Source organism: Peromyscus leucopus, chromosome 6 (genome assembly GCF_004664715.2).
Source record: "Peromyscus leucopus breed LL Stock chromosome 6, UCI_PerLeu_2.1, whole genome shotgun sequence".
NCBI classification, from domain to species: domain Eukaryota; kingdom Metazoa; phylum Chordata; class Mammalia; order Rodentia; family Cricetidae; genus Peromyscus; species Peromyscus leucopus.
In genome coordinates this window covers 58970787-58986867 of record NC_051068.1, presented here as the reverse complement: position 1 = coordinate 58986867, position 16081 = coordinate 58970787, and the positions used below count along the sequence as shown (strand labels likewise).

The 16081-nt window shown below is 39.9% G+C and overlaps 1 protein-coding gene across 1 annotated transcript in view; it reads left to right on the top strand.

The window, feature by feature from the left end:
* The window catches only part of Gucy1b1 (guanylate cyclase 1 soluble subunit beta 1), a 46067-nt gene that overhangs the window by 18342 nt on the left and 11644 nt on the right, over positions 1-16081 (top strand). Inside the window, exons 5-8 of the mRNA XM_028880132.2 lie at positions 11006-11203; positions 12535-12765; positions 13847-13963; positions 14853-14986. Coding sequence (XP_028735965.1) covers positions 11006-11203; positions 12535-12765; positions 13847-13963; positions 14853-14986 — 680 coding nt within the window. The remainder of the gene's footprint in view (positions 1-11005; positions 11204-12534; positions 12766-13846; positions 13964-14852; positions 14987-16081) is intronic.

Sequence of the window (16081 nt, the reverse complement as noted above, 5' to 3'; positions counted from 1 at the left end):
TTTGTGAGACCCTCTGGATGAATGTGTGAATGCCCAGTGTCATGGGGCTTGTTTGCAAAGAGTGTTCCTAACCTGACTGCTGCAAGTAGCTAGGCCTTGCTGGAAAATGATGTCAGCGCAGTACCAGCTGAACTGAAGCCCAGTTTTGGGAGAATGTAAACGACTCCAAGGCCAGCTGCATTATTGATTTAACAGCCAAAATAAGAACTTTTGTGTTTAATCAAAATGTCTGCTGTTTACACAGGAACATTTTTCTTATAAACTTAAAGCAGCATTAAATCAAGATGAACGCTGGTTTACAGTCTCCAGCTGTGGACTTACTAAAGTCCTGCTGTCCACAGAATGCTGTCCCTTCCAAGTGAAGTAGCTGCTAAAATTAAAGTCAAACTGATGGCCTTTAAATTGATTATTTCAAATGGATTGGAGTTTGATACTTTCAAGTATTGGAGGGATTTTATATTTTTGAATACAAAGTCCATTTTTTGTTGTTGTTGTTTTTTGTTTTTTGTTGTTTTTTCGAGACAGGGTTTCTCCGTGTAGTTTTGGTGCCTGTCCTGGAATGCACCCTGAGGCCCAGGCTGGCCTCGAAATCGCCGAGATCCACCTGCCTCTGCCTCCTGAGTGCTGGGATTAAAGGCGTGCACCACCAACACCCAGGCAAAGTCTATTTTTAAATTATTTTTGCTCGCCACTTTTACCTTACCAGAAAAGTTTTTAAAAAATATGGTGTGTGTGTGTGTGTGCATGTGCCCACACAGAGGCCAGGAGAGGAACAGTAAATGCACACAACTGCTGAGTCATCTGTTCAGCCCCACCAATGATGTTTTAGCTTCCAGCATTGCTCCATTTTCGTGAAACTCTGAATGGCCATGTCTATACAACAGCCCACATATTTAGGTAGATTTACTAATTCCTCTATCCCACCCGTACTTATCTTGACCATCTGCTTCATGTATCATGGCAGAGTGATGAAGGCCCATGCCTCACTGTGGCTGTGTTTCTCTGTGCTCTCAAGCTGCCTTGCCCAGCTGTAGATGCTCTAACTGGGGAGATCCCTCAGCACTTTATAAAAGCTTTTCATTATTTGACAATTTTGTGCATTATGTAGTGCGCCCTGGTAACACTCACCTCCCCACCCTTTCCTGTTGCCTCCATCTCTATCAGTTCCCCACTCCTTGTAACAGGTCTTCACCCCACTATCCTATCTTTCTGTTTTGCTTTCTTTTATGACGCACTGGGTTTAACCAAGACTGCCCCTGTGGGTATGGGTATGAGCTAGTAGCTACATCACTGAAGACAGTTTTCTCCTCTCCCTTAGCAACCACAACTACCAATAGCCAATATCTCTCTCATGAGAGCCAGAGCCCCATGGCTCCCTCCAGAACCCATATCTGACAAGTTCAGTCTAGAAAAGGCAGCCACAGCTTCTCTGAGATCATGAGTGCATTGGACATGGCATGTTTAGAAGACATGTTTCATGGTCATCCTCCTGATCCTGTGGCCTGTATACTCCTTTTCTCCCCCCTTCCCTGGTGTTCCTTGAGCTGGGGAAGCAGTGGTATGGTTGTCCCAGCAGGGGTTAAACAAAATGACTCAAACATCACAGGTTCAAGGCCACAAGTTTCCTCACTAACTACCATTTGCAACAAAAAGAAGATTCTCTGACTTAGGCTGAAGATAGAGCTGGTCTATCAGCAGGAAGCTAGCAGTTTCAGCTGTCAGTATGCTGATTTAGCAAAACAGAAGTGGTAGGGTCACCTGTTAGCCTGTGCGCTCCCCAGCCATGGCCTTTCACCAGACCACAGCACCACGTATGAACTTTCACATTGGAAATGAGCTAAGAAGTAAATCACCCAGCCTCAAAGATGATGCCAAAGAATAGAAAAAGGCTCAGTTACAATTTAATATTAAACAGGTATTAACATCTTTAAATTAAATATGTTTTTATTTTGTGTCCCCTTGAGTAAGACTGTGGAAAATGAAACTAGGTATTTTGGATACTGTAAAAATTTCATTTTTTCCTACCTTTGAACAAGTGAATTTTTGTCTTTCTAGTTTTGAAATTGTCTATTATCGTGACAAATTTACTGTGCTAAGATAATACTTAAGAGTAGGTGGTTTTGTTATGGTTAGGCTGGCAAATAGAAACGCAGTGGACATTTTTCCTGTATCTGTCATTGTAAAGTAAAGCACCCTAGCTTACATATAACAATTTTCTTCCAGCATATATTAATAAAACACTCTTCAGCATGTGCTTTTACCATTCAGGAAAGAGTAACATGAACTGGGCTCAATCATTAAGAGCATTCAAAGGCTTTTTTTTTTCTTTTTCACTGCCCAGTTTTAATCAATAACCAGATATTTAGCCTATCCTAAATGCTACATCTGGGGAACTCAGCCTTTTTGATGTTGTCTGAAACTTCCCAGGAAGGGTCTTCCCGGGTTTAGAGATTGGATAATCTCCCTGACCTCTCCAGTCTCTTCTCTTTAACTCTGATTTCTCTAAAATGCAAATAAACTCTACTGCTCGCTGGGAGTGTAGAGCTTATCATGTTTCAAACAATGGAAATTACTTCTCCCTTTATTCTCTTCATCTCTAGTCTCTCTTAGTACATACAGTCAATCTCGATCTCTGTAGAATCTTTTATTAACCATGTTCCCTCTATCTGAGGTTCTGTGCATGCCCTCTGCCCAGAACATGGCTTTGGCTCCTGTTCACACAGTAAAGTCAGCCCTCCAGGTCACATTTCTTCTTCCAGGAAGACTCCACTTCTCTCCAAACTCTGCCCTACTTGTGATGGGGTCGCTGGCTTTTCTCACGCTTTCAAAGCACACTGTCCCCAGCCTCAGCCCTGGCACTGACTGCACCACCATTTCCTGTTTCTCCCACTGGAATGTAAACCGCGGGAGGCCAGAGACCCTGCGGAGAAGCTCAGGGGATGAAGTCTGCAGTCGGAATCTGGGGGATGAATCAGTAGTTTAAGGACAAAAGAATATTCCCTGCAAGGAGGAAAACACAGACTAAGCAGATCCAGCAGGAACTCAGCGAGTAATGATTCCATCAAGGACCATCCATCTGAAGTGAGGCTGTACAACTTTCAGAGCTCTTGGAGAAAATTCTATCTCCTGGTTTTTTTTTTTTTTTTTTTTTTTTGGTTTTAGGAAAGTTTCTTCAATATTTTATTTTACAATACTATTCAGTTCTACATAACAGCCACAGATTCCCTTGTTCTCCCCCTTCCTGCCCTCCTCTCCCCCGCCCATTCCCACCACCTCCAGATCAAGGCCTCCCCCGAGGACTGAGATCAACCTGATAGACTCAGTCCAGGCAGGTCCAGTCCCCTCCTCCCAGATTGAGCCAAGCGTCCCTGCATAAGTCCCAGGTTTCAAACAGCTATCTCATGCAACGAGCCCAGGACCTGGTACCACTGTAGAAACCCCATCCAAGGACTGAGGAATCTGGATGCAGACATCCACGGCTAGGTCCCGGGTGGAGCGCCGGGAGTCTAATTAGCGAGAAATAGGAGGGTTTATGTGAGCGAGAATTGTTGAAACCAAGGTTGGATAAAGCAGAGGGACAAATAGCCAAACGAATGAAAACACATGAACTATGAACCAAAGGCTGAGGGGCCCCCAACTGATCAGGCCCTCTGAATAGGTGAGACAGTTGATTGGCTTGATCTGTTTGGGAGGCATCTATCTCCAGTCTTAGAGGAGTTAGGAGAGGTTATTCTAAGGCAAGTATGAGTGACTATGACCTGGGAACACAGATCCAGGTTGCCAGATATGATTACATGTTCTATGGTGGTGTAGGCAATACAAACTTTTGTAGTCACAGAAAAAAAAAAAAAAATCAACCAAGGGTTAGAGCACAGTGAGGGAAACTATACTACATGTTTTAGATGTTATCTGATGGCATGCTTCACTCTTGGATTGTTGCAAATTAGTGGCAGGCTAAGGATGCATTCCAGAGGTTTTTACACAAAGATATTAGCTCATAATTGAAAAAAAAAAAAAAGGCTATTAAAGGATCTACGACAACTCAAGGTGATCTGGCTCCTCTAGATCTGCAGCATTCCAACTCTACAATCACAAAGCTCTAACTGGTCAGTTAGCCTTATAGAATTTTCAATTTATCTCCGTTTTTTTTTTTCTTTCCCCGAGAATTTCAGTTGATAGAGATAAACCTAAGTTGATCCATAAATGAAGACACGTTGAATAAATTTTCTTTCTAGATAGACAAGGTAAATTGGTATTTATTATTTAATTTTTAGGCTACAATACTGTAACTGTATATTTAAATACATTGTTGTGTCTGTACATTAAACATATTTATATATTTTTAAATGGCAACTTGATATTGCCACTTAAATACTCCAGAGGACAATGACACTCTTGTGAACTCATAGGTCAGGAAACTACTAGACCAGGCTTTGAGTAGGCATCTGCCACTTTCATCACACCAAAGAGGACTTGGGGATCTTCTTCCCAATATCTCTCTGGACATATTCACAAGAATGGCTTTGAAACACACACACACACACACACACACACACACACACACACACACACACATGCATATACATGCATACACATGCACATGAGAACACATATATAACTTGAAATTGTTTTTACATATTTCTGAATATCAAAAACTGTGTGTATTAGGCAATTATCAGTCTTGCAGGAATTAATTCTAGAGTTACTGTTTTGAATATTTTCACACTTACTTATTTAGTGTGTGAGTTCACTCACACATGTATGTGTACATGCAAAGGCACATGTGTGGATTTCATGGGTCAGTCTTAAGAAGTTGGTTCTCTTCCACCTCCTGGGTTCTGCAGAATGATGCTTGGGTCATCAGGCTTGGTGGCAAGTGCTTTTATGCAGTGAGCTGCCTCGTCAGCCTAAGTCTGAAGTAATAGTAATTTTTTAAAAAAATTGGTTCTTTTATTGGGATAATACCTCTGTTCCTTTATAGAAAGGGTGTATTGTAGGCCACACAGTAATGGCAATATCTGTAATTTAGTTCTAGAAAATCTTGCCATTTCCTTTGATTATTTGGTTTAAATAATTGAAGGTACTTATGTTCTCATGTGAGAGACTTTGCTTCCTTCACCAAACTTACAACCTTATACAATTTCTCCTGTGTTTCTGTGTTCAGTGTTTAAAATTTTGTATTATGGTGACTTTGAAAATGAGACTTCCCAATGAACACAGCGATAAAAAAAAAATAAGAAATGCTTCTGGAGGAAGCTTTTTCCATTTGTCTGTAGGGATCGCATACTTTGTAACCAATTTTTCTTAAGTCTGTGAAACCATCAGTTTTGGAGCTGTTAGTAAAAGTCATCTTTGGAATTTATTCCTTAGTTGATTTTATAATTGAGAACATAAACAATAAGGTGAAAAATTCAAAGCATTTTTATTGTGATTGTTGGATTTCATATGCATTTAACTGGAAATGTTAGAAGGACGAAGCTATATTTTAGCAAGATTCTTTTGTTATTTTCTACTTTTATATTCTTAGGTGAGGCATACATAAATTTCTATTGGAGGCCTCTGCATACTAAGTGAAACACTGCATCGTATGCATGCTTTGCTATCTCCCTGAAAACATCACTGGGAAGGAATGTCCAGCCAGTGCTGTTTCCACTGCAGTCCACTCTACATTATGACAGAAAACATTGTCCAGAGATCACTTTGACAGTATCCTTGTCTTTCTTGTGCCTGGCTTCCATCACGAGATGCAATTCTGCTTCCTTTGAATAGGGGTTGGCTTTAGTAATCATTTGACCAACAAAATACAGCAATGGAGACAATTTGAAGCATCCTAGGCCATAGCTTAAGATATTTTCATGTTGTCTCTTAGGTATCACAGAAAATTTTCACCATAAAATGCTATCTCTAAGAATGCAGACACCTAACATGAGATGTTCAAGCCACACAGACTGTAAAAATGGTCAGAACAAAAGTCTGCCTGATTCCCTTGCAGAGACCTGGCCTTTTCAGTGGCAGTTTCTAGGGTCCATTGTAGAACATAATCCTGTCAATGTCCTGATGACTCCAATTCAGGAGTTGCCACACTCAGTCAGACAGCACAGAGAATCATCAAAGATGACAATAAACTAGTTCAATCAGTAAGTGTTGGTGTGGCTTGCTCTACCACAAGGAAAATTGCAACAGGGCTTTATTATTTTTCCTTGTAGATTTTTTTCTTTTAATATGTGCATGCGTGCGTGCGTGCGTGCTTGCGTGCGTGTTTGTACATGGACAATGAGTCAAGAACTTTGAGTAAGTCCTTGGTGAGCTGCTGTAGGGCCTTTGACATGGGACCCAAATGAGGCCAATACAGGACTCCCCATTCATTCCTAATGATGCTGCATTATTACCTTGTCTGTTCTTTATGGCCCTAGCAATTTTATAGACAAAATCAGCATCAAGAGCTGCCAGGTTGACTTGAAAATGACACAGGGAAAAGGCTATTTTAGAGACCTGTTAAGATTTGTATTTATGAGCTTATTTCAAGACCCAGAAGGACCTCATTTAAAAATTTAAATATTCTTTCATTCTTGGCTGGAGACTTGGTTCTCTCAGCTGGGTCTGTGGCACATTAAGTCACTTGCTCCCTTCAGCTCTGCTTGGCTCTGGTTTGGGGTTATAAAACACAGCCCACCAGCAGCAACCTGGCACTCACAGTAGATCCAATTTCAATTTCTCAAATGTTTGTGCAAGTGGCTATTTTGGGAAATACTAGGATTTTCCTAAACAGCTGTAAAACCCTAATACTTCCCTAAATTATTTATATTTTGGAGGAAAATGCACTAGTCACTTTATTTTAACTTTTGGATTTCAAAAGAAACATCTAAACTCTAATGTCTACAACCTGCAATTAAAATGTGACTTACATTTATTTAAAACAGAAAAACAAAACAAAAGTGAAGGGAGATAAAAATGTTAAAAATTGGAAGATTCTTCTTGAATAACTGCTTACATACTTTCACTAAATATAGATCAGTTGTTAAATTTGGTATTATCTGACAGAATTCTGTTTTTAACATGAGTTTTAAAGCACAGGAATATGTGTAATAGTCACAAAAGTATATTTTATTTATTTTTTTATCCTTAACTAAGATATTTCTTTTAAGAAAATGCTGTGGTAAATACATACAATTTTCACCAATTTCTATTTAAATAATTTTAATGGCTTGGATACATTTTCCTTTCAAATAGAACTTTCCATTTTTTTTTCTTTTTTCTATTCTATGATTTATTTCTTTTTATCTTTATGTGTAAGGGTGAGTTTCTGCATGTATGTCTGTGCACCGGATTGATACTTAGTATTAGGGAAGGCCAGAGGAAGACATTAGATCCCCTTTAAGGAGAGTTACAGTCAGATGTGAGCTGCTGTGTGGGTGCTGGGAACTGAACCTGGTTCCTGAGCAAATGAAGCAAGTGTTCTTAAAAACTGAACCATTTCTGCAGCCTACTCCATGCTTTTCTTTTAAAAATACTAATTCTTTTCGGGTTTTTTTTTTTTTTTTTTTTGAAGGAGTAGCTCCCAAATGGAAAGTGGGTAACTCCGTGTTTCCCATCACTTTCCTGTTTCCCACCAACTTAGGGGTAGGCTCACCATTTATTTCAGTGATGCTGGGTTAAATCTTTCTTCTCCAACTTCCAAAATGGCTTATTTCTCATTAACCTCAGAAAGCGGTTTTTCAGGATCTGCAGTCTGTATTGACCATGGTTGATGTTGACCCTGCCTCTCCGAGGTGTGAGCAAATGGAAAGGGAGAAAGTGCTGGGTGGCCAGGAAGCCTTTTAAAACATCATGAAGGTTTTTTTCAGTGCTGACCCTCAATGGATCATCAATACAACTTCAGGGTTAAGGATTATGAAGACTGAAAACACAAACAGAATCAGTTTCCTAAAATGTTCCAGGCAAAGTCTTTATCTCTACATTTCTTTGACCAATGCACACATTTTGATTAGCTGCAGTACGAGCAGAGAAAGGAGGTCTTGAATTTCTTCATATTTTGTCTCTGTCATTATGTATAAGCTTATTTTTGTTATATATACCTGGTACATTTCAAGAAGAAAAGATGCATTATTTTGAAATAGTCCAAAATCTTAAAAAGTATGAAACTTAAAAGTGTTTCTCAGGGAACAGTTGTTTCCTACATGTACTGAGCACACCCCACCTGGAGCTGCAGTACTGGCCCAGGGTAACAAAACACATTTTCCTTCCTCTTGAAAGCACAAACACCAGACCAGTCAACTGGACTGACAGTTTCAGAATCCTTGCATAGAAAACATACATTCATTCTCTTTGTGTGTGTGTGGGGGGGGGCACAAGATATCAGCACAATTAGAAATTGAATTAAGCTGGACTGTGGTGGCACACGCCTTTAATCCCAGCACTCAGGAGGCAGAGGCAGGCAGATCTCTGTGAGTTGGAGGCCAGTCTGGTCTACAGAGCGAGATCCAGGACAGGCACCAAAACTACACAGAGAAACCCTGTCTGGAGAAACCAAAACAAACAAACAAAAGAAATTGAATTGAAACCTCAGACTGAATTTTAGGTATTGGGGCAAAAACATCACCCTTTTGAATGATTCTAAGGAAAATGAGAAGTGTAAGCATACTTGAGGTTGCTCCACACTGAAGTATGTGTGTTTACATTTTCCCATGACTTTTGGCTGTTTTACGAATGTGCATCCTCCTCCTAACTAGTCATGCAGCTGTTCTCTTCCTGTACTTACCTCCCTGGCTATACTTAGAAATAAAACAAGTCCAGTTTTGTGAAGAACATTTTATTGCCCCAAATGTATCAAAATAGCTGTGTTCATGAATTGTCAAGTCTGTTTAGATAGTGCTATCAAGTGTGGATAAGCTTCTCTCTTGTCCATGCGAAGGGTCCTTGTTTCTGGTTTCCCGAGGTTACTGTAACAATTGTAGTTCAAATATGAATACTGCACATCTCTTAGCAGTATAAGTGCAGTGAAAATAATTTAAATCTAATCACAATCCAATTTCTTAGAAGAGACAGGCTGTGGTAATCACTTGAATTTTGATGGAGTGAAATTGAGTAAGGAAAGCTGTAACTGAAGAAGTCCCAAGAGTGTATTTTATGCTGGGCACTATCTAAAGAAAATCAATATTACATTAAGTGGTAAATCTTCCGTGCTCCAACAAAGCACTCTACTTGTCCTTTTAATTAATAGCAAATTCAATACAACATTAAATCACCGGAGGGTTGGTTACCACAAAAAGGCTTGAATCACAAACACTGTCACTCAGCATTTGTAGTAACCCGCTTGCCTTTCAGGAAACATTTGAGTGCTGCTATATTACCAATATTCAAACTTTAATACTGTCTGTACCTGTGCACAAATTCCAAAGGTTGCACCAAAGACAGGAAGGGTGCTGTCTTGAATGACTCGTCCATCCTGGGTGATCAAGTCCAGGGTCAGACCTGCCTTGACATCAAGGTAGCCACTAGCAGAAATGGCACCTTTGTCACTGCGAGTGATTGGGTTGACTGCATGTAGGAATGTACAAAGGGCACATCATGAACCAAAATGGAAATTGACAGTAAGCAGGTGACATGGGTATATTGACTAGGGAATATTAATATTTTGTTTAGAAAAATGAAATATTATTAAGCCGCCTACTTCGAGTGGTTTTCTTTCATTTTAAGGAGCACAGCACAGTACTTGGACTGTAATATGTACCAAAAATGTCCTTAATGCAGCCACAAATTCAGTTGAGACTTTGTGGAAAATGGAGATTAAAAGTAAAACTCTTGACAATACATTTTCTTCTCAAGAGATTTTCTCTCCCGAGTTTTTAGACAAAAAGATCTGCAGGGGTCTTAAGGGTTTTGCAGAAGAACCCCTTGTACCATTCAACTCAATAGAAAGAAATGAGCAGTTCTGGGACAGGTGGGTTCCAGGAACTGCCCTGTGCAGGCTAGAACACTGCCTCATAACTTTTGCACAGCAACAGCGGCCCCTAGAGGCAAACAGGAAGAAGCCATATTTTTGTTCAACACTAGCTTGTCTTGATTTTTACAAGGGAATGAGAGGGAAGAAAACAGAATTCATTGTAGACTGAGGCACACAGAATGACACTGGATTTACCCAACTGACGGAAAAAGGTGTTATCTTTCATGACCCTCTGTGCCTGGGTGTATCTCCTGAGTCCACACAAGCCTGCATGAAATATGTTGTCAACTAAATGCTATGATGTTGGACTGACTTAAAAGTGTGGCTTTCACAGTTCCTGTGTCAATCTGTGTATAAACCAGTCTCGAAGTTTAGGGACTAATGGAAGATGCTAAGAAATTTATCATGTTCCAAGTGATAAATACAAATAAAATAGAAAACAGAGCTACAATAAAATAGAAAACTTTGATTTTCCAAGACTTTAGTTTGAGACAGTCATTTGTCTGGTGCCTTGCTATGGGGCTCTCATCTCGGTCGGGGATTGCTGATAAACAAGGAATTATATACCCTTTACATTAAATTAACACATCTTTAATTAAAATATCAATAATTAAAGTAATATGCTTATGTTTCACTATCCTTGACGTTTTGCTTTTTTTTTTTTTTTTTATTAAATTCAGTTGGGGATGATAGAGCAAGCAGAAAGGATGTGAGTGATTTAAACATTCTTTACTGCTTACTACAATGCACGTGAAGAGCAACCTCAGACGCCTGCTTTCTTCTTTAAGTGTGCTCCTTTTCTGGTGAATGGCACTTATTTATCATTTCTTGAAACGCACCATTGATAATCACAAACATGCTTCTCAATCGTTCTGCTCTCTTTTCATTCTCTCTGTGGTAGTTAACGTGGAGCTATCTCGGGGATGCCACGAAGGCTCTCCTATGTAAATGTTTACCATGGTGACCCGCCCAGTAAATCCAGATTTGAACCTTGTTTCTGCTCCTTGTATTGCTAAACCCTCGTAGAAGTCTCTAGGCACTGTGCTTCCCTCTTCCCTACAGAACCTCGATGCCCTGCATGACCACCTCGCTACCATCTACCCGGGGATGCGCGCACCCTCCTTCAGGTGCACAGATGCGGACAAAGGGAAGGGGCTCATTTTGCACTACTACTCGGAAAGAGAGGGGCTTCAGGACATTGTCATTGGCATCATCAAGACGGTCGCTCAACAGATCCACGGCACAGAGATAGACATGAAGGTAATGCCCACCATCGGAGACGTTCCTGAATACAAGTGACCCTGGAACGTTCGAAATGGCACTACAGTGATTGCTGCTCGTGGGGTGCACTAGCAACACCCATAAGCAGAAACGGTGTGAGCCCCAGGAGTCTTCTCTATGTGGCCTGGGAATGCATTATACTGGGCAATTTTCCCCTTGCAACAGATTTTCTTTCTAATTATACATTGCTTCAGGCAAGAGGAAATTCAGTTACTTTCTGTGAATACACGCCAGCTGGGGAAGGGGAGGGGTGCTGACTGGCGGAGCTTCAGCCGGCAAGATATCAGATTGTGGATAATGAAATGTAAAGAACATATTAAATTAGCTGATTTACAGATCCCTTTTTTCTATGTGAATTCTTTTGTCTTTACCAGAATGTACCTAGAACATTTTATTTTGTCAACTAAAAGTTTGTTCATGTTCTTTCTTTTTCTTTTCTTTCTTTCTTTCTTTCTTTCTTTCTTTCTTTCTTTCTTTCTCTCTCTCTCTCTCTCTCTTCTCTCTTTCTCTCTTCTCTCTCTCTCTCTCTTTCTTTTTAACTCAAGTTGTGCTGGTGAACATAACCAAGCCAGCTCTGGTCTTTCCTGATGCTATATGATGACAGCCATTGCTATTTTTGAGTGGCAATTTCAAGGTACCAACAGAGAAGCTGTGCAATGAGGAAAATCACCATTTTTTCTGTCTCTAACCTGGGTGGCTTCTCCTAGTTAGCTGTTCTCTGTGTGCCTGTCCCGTGCAGCCTCAAGGGCAGTGGAGCCATGGATTTGCTCTACAAATGTGCCTGCTTGGGAGGCCTACCCTACAAGGCCATGGGTGTACTCTCTTCCTAGGCCACCCAAAAGGCCATGTGTGCTAATGGGGAATCCTACCAGAATTATAATTAAAAACGATGTATTAGTAACTATGGGAGGTAGTTCAGCTGGTAGAATGCTCGCCTACCATTCACAAGGTTCTGGATTCTAGCATGGAATAAACTACCCCAGTGGCACAAACCCACGATCTCAGTACTTAGGTGATAGAGGCAAAAGGTTCCGAAGTTCAAAGTTGTTCTCAGCTACCTAGCTGACTAGAAACTTTCCTGGTAGAAGCTTGTCTAAAATACGTAAGACCTTGTCCCAAAAGAATACTGCCCTCACATTGCACAGATCTGAAAATATCTAGAAAGATTTTTCAGCTTTACATGTGTATAGCATTTGCACATACTTTAATTTTTCTAATTTTCTAAACGCAATGTTCAGAAACAGTCACTTAGATTCATAGCTGAACAAAAACACCATCAGTTAACCATGTTTTCTCCCATCAACATCCAGGTTATTCAGCAAAGAAATGAAGAATGTGACCACACTCAATTTTTAATCGAAGAGAAAGAGTCGAAAGAAGAGGATTTTTATGAAGATCTGGACAGGTTTGAAGAAAATGGTACCCAGGAATCACGCATCAGCCCGTACACCTTCTGCAAAGCATTTCCTTTCCACATAATATTTGACCGGGACCTGGTAGTCACTCAGTGTGGCAATGCCATCTACAGAGTGCTCCCCCAGGTAAACCGCACAGCTCCACCCCCGAGGGTCCCCGGGGGGCCTGACCCTGTCACAGGTTTCATTCCTCTTTGACAACGCCCCAGGAAATATCCCACGCACTTATAACCTAAGCGCATCTGAAAATATTTCCACTAGACTTACTTGTTTCTTCTTTGATCACTGACAGGGAGAGGAGGGAGTTGTATGAGAACAGCAGATTTGCCTTGGGAGAAAATGGGGGACTCGGGAACAGCAGTCAGATTTCACTCATGTTTTTGTTTATTGAATAAATATTCACTGCCTGTCTGCCTTCCAAAAATAGTTTTCAAAGTCAGCTGTTGACAAGGGGAGGAAGGGAATTTACAGACACTCAGGATGAAAAGCATGGAAGTCACCATGGGTGGAATGGCAGAGCACTGAAGGACCACAGAGGGTTCAGTATATTTGCCCTTTCTCTCTAGTCCATGTAAGGATTTGCCCATGGCATGTGCGTGTGGAGGTACCTTGGCTCTAATTCAGGCCTGGAGTACAGGGGTCTTGTGCAAAGCTGTAGCTCTGGAAGCAGAAGCAGAAGAGGGTTTCATGTGGGCTTTCCCTCCGGGTGTGTTACTCCTGTTTCCTTCTGTCCTGACAAGACACCAGGTCCTTTTCATCCAGTTATTTGCTCCATCATAAGCAGCTGCTGCATGTTATTACTTCTATTATCATTATCTCTCTTTTGATGAATGTCAAGCAACTATTTACTGGTGTTTTGATATTTAGTTTCATTTTTCAGCCACAGGCATCTAACACATGATGCTACAGCTTAGAAAATTACTTTCCTTCTCTCCCCTGAAATTATTATTTTATTTGCACCAGCTTATATTTGAATATTAGTTACCTAAATCCATATGAGGTTTGCTGTCTGCCAGTATTTGATGTTTGCTTAATCACTCAGTTGCATATTCAGGATAAATTTCCCGGATAATACTTAAGATTTTTTCACTTATAAATGCAATTGATCTGGCTTAATATCAAGATTAATATCTAATCATAGAGTAAAATTTAAGTTGCTGAGTGTTCTTTTCTTTTCTTTCTTTTTTTTTTCTTTTTTGCCTCTTAGCTCCAGCCTAGGAACTGCAGCCTTCTGTCTGTGTTCTCTCTGGTGCGCCCTCATATTGACATCAGTTTCCATGGGATTCTTTCGCATATCAATACAGTCTTTGTACTGAGAAGCAAGGTAATCAGACACTCCTTCAACTGAATGTAAACAAGACATGTTATCAATCAAAGTAATGGAGAGGGGAAATCATCTGTGAGCATAGTCTATGCAATGGAGATAGAAGAACATAGAACACAAATCTCAAGAGAGCAATGCTTGGCTGAAGAACGTAGACCTCTGTCAGCTGATCAGAACCAGTAGGGGAAAAAAAAGTTTGAGAAAGTGTCTTGCTGGGAACATCTAAGTCTCTTCAGTCTCACATAATAAAACCAACATCTACTCCCTTGAATTTACAATGCTTTTTTTTTTTTTAAAAAAATCAGAAGACCTAACAAGAAGTCTTTGATAATGTCACCCAAGCCAGTGATTTATCCTTCTGTAAATTGTTTATAATTCTTGCTAACATTTCTTTTTCTGTAGGGAAATAAAAGGATTAAGAATCCATAAACTGATGTAGTTGGTAGTTTAGATGGTTTCCAGATCTCCTCATTTGTGTGCCTGGGATAATTGTAGCAAACACAATTTCCCAAGCATCCACATCTTTCATACTCCCCACATGATGTTCCAAAGGCACGGCCACATGTGCTTTATATGCTGACTGCTTTCAGTTGTTATGTGAACACAGTTAGCTTGCCTTAGCTTTGGTACAATTCACAAATGCGTGTGACCATATGGAAAATCACAGGCACTTACAATGAATGCAGGAGCTGCAGCTCCAGTATTGTCATCCTGTGTACAAAGAAGGCCATCAAGCACTACCCATCTTACCCAGGACATCACCTTCTGGTTCTAATGGGCTAGCTTCCACTCCCTTAGGGTTGGTGAGAAGGGTATCTTTTCACTCCTTCCTGATGCCTTGTCAGGCAGGGGAAGGGCAAAAGCTAATGTTTTGTCTTCCCTGTTCAAGGAAGGATTGCTGGATGTTGAGAAACTTGAATGTGAGGATGAACTGACTGGGACGGAGATTAGCTGCTTACGTCTCAAGGGTCAAATGATCTACTTACCAGAAGCGGATAGCATCCTCTTCCTCTGTTCACCAAGGTAACAACTTTTAGCTTAATCGTAGTTGATAGAAGTTAAAAACAAATCCAATGAAACTTCATTAAAATTTTTGATCCATATGTATTAGTTGTACATATGAATAGAATTTGGCATGCTATTTCAATGCATACATGTAGAATACATGGATCAAAACAGGCTCTCTTAATCCAACAGCATTTTAGTTCACAATGCTTATTTCTGCTGAAGTATAAACTGGGTTTTCAAACCCTCGTTATGTAATTCTTTATAACAAGAGTGATTGCATTGGGCATTTCTAAAGACTCAAAGCTTATCTTCTTTATGTCATATCATAATCTGTCTGTGAAGTTCTTATGACATTAAGTCATGGGATGAGCAATCTGCTGTTAGCTGGTTCTATATTTTTGTACTTTCAAAAGAAGCATCATGTAAGAGAGCAATTCTGGAAAGCATAGAATATGATGACATAAAGAACTTTTCTATAATTAGCAACAATTATAAAAAAGACTATTTTTTTGGTCTAAGCCACTTAAAATTAAAAATATGTAACTACTTTCATTGGGTTGTAGTATTCACAGTGGATTATTAAACTAAAACTAATGTTAAATTTGTTATTCATACTAAACATCAGAAGAGACAAAGCATGGCTTGATGTTTTACGAGTTTTAGCACTTTACTATAAGATACAGGGGGATTTGCAATATGCATCTATAGAGCAATAGGAAAAGGTAATTGTGGGGCTTATTATTAGATGATATTTTGTATATAATATTGTATAACAGTACTTATGATTTGTTTTCTGAGAATTATTTATCATGCGGGCAAAGGAGATGAACCTGTGAAATATAGAACATCTTTAAAGCTAGCATGATCCAGGAACCAAGTGACACCTGACCTAACATCAGTGCTTCTTGCTCTATATTTTCCTGATTGGCTGTCAGAGAATGACTGCTTCACTCTAGGGGAGAGTTTCTATTCAAGGACAGAAAGGTTTATTTGGAGGGAGAATCACAAATTACATAGCATATATTTTAATTTTCATACACAGAACTCAGTCCTATAAGTGATACATTTATGAATTACCATGAAATCTATTTCAATGGAAGTTTCGCCTAT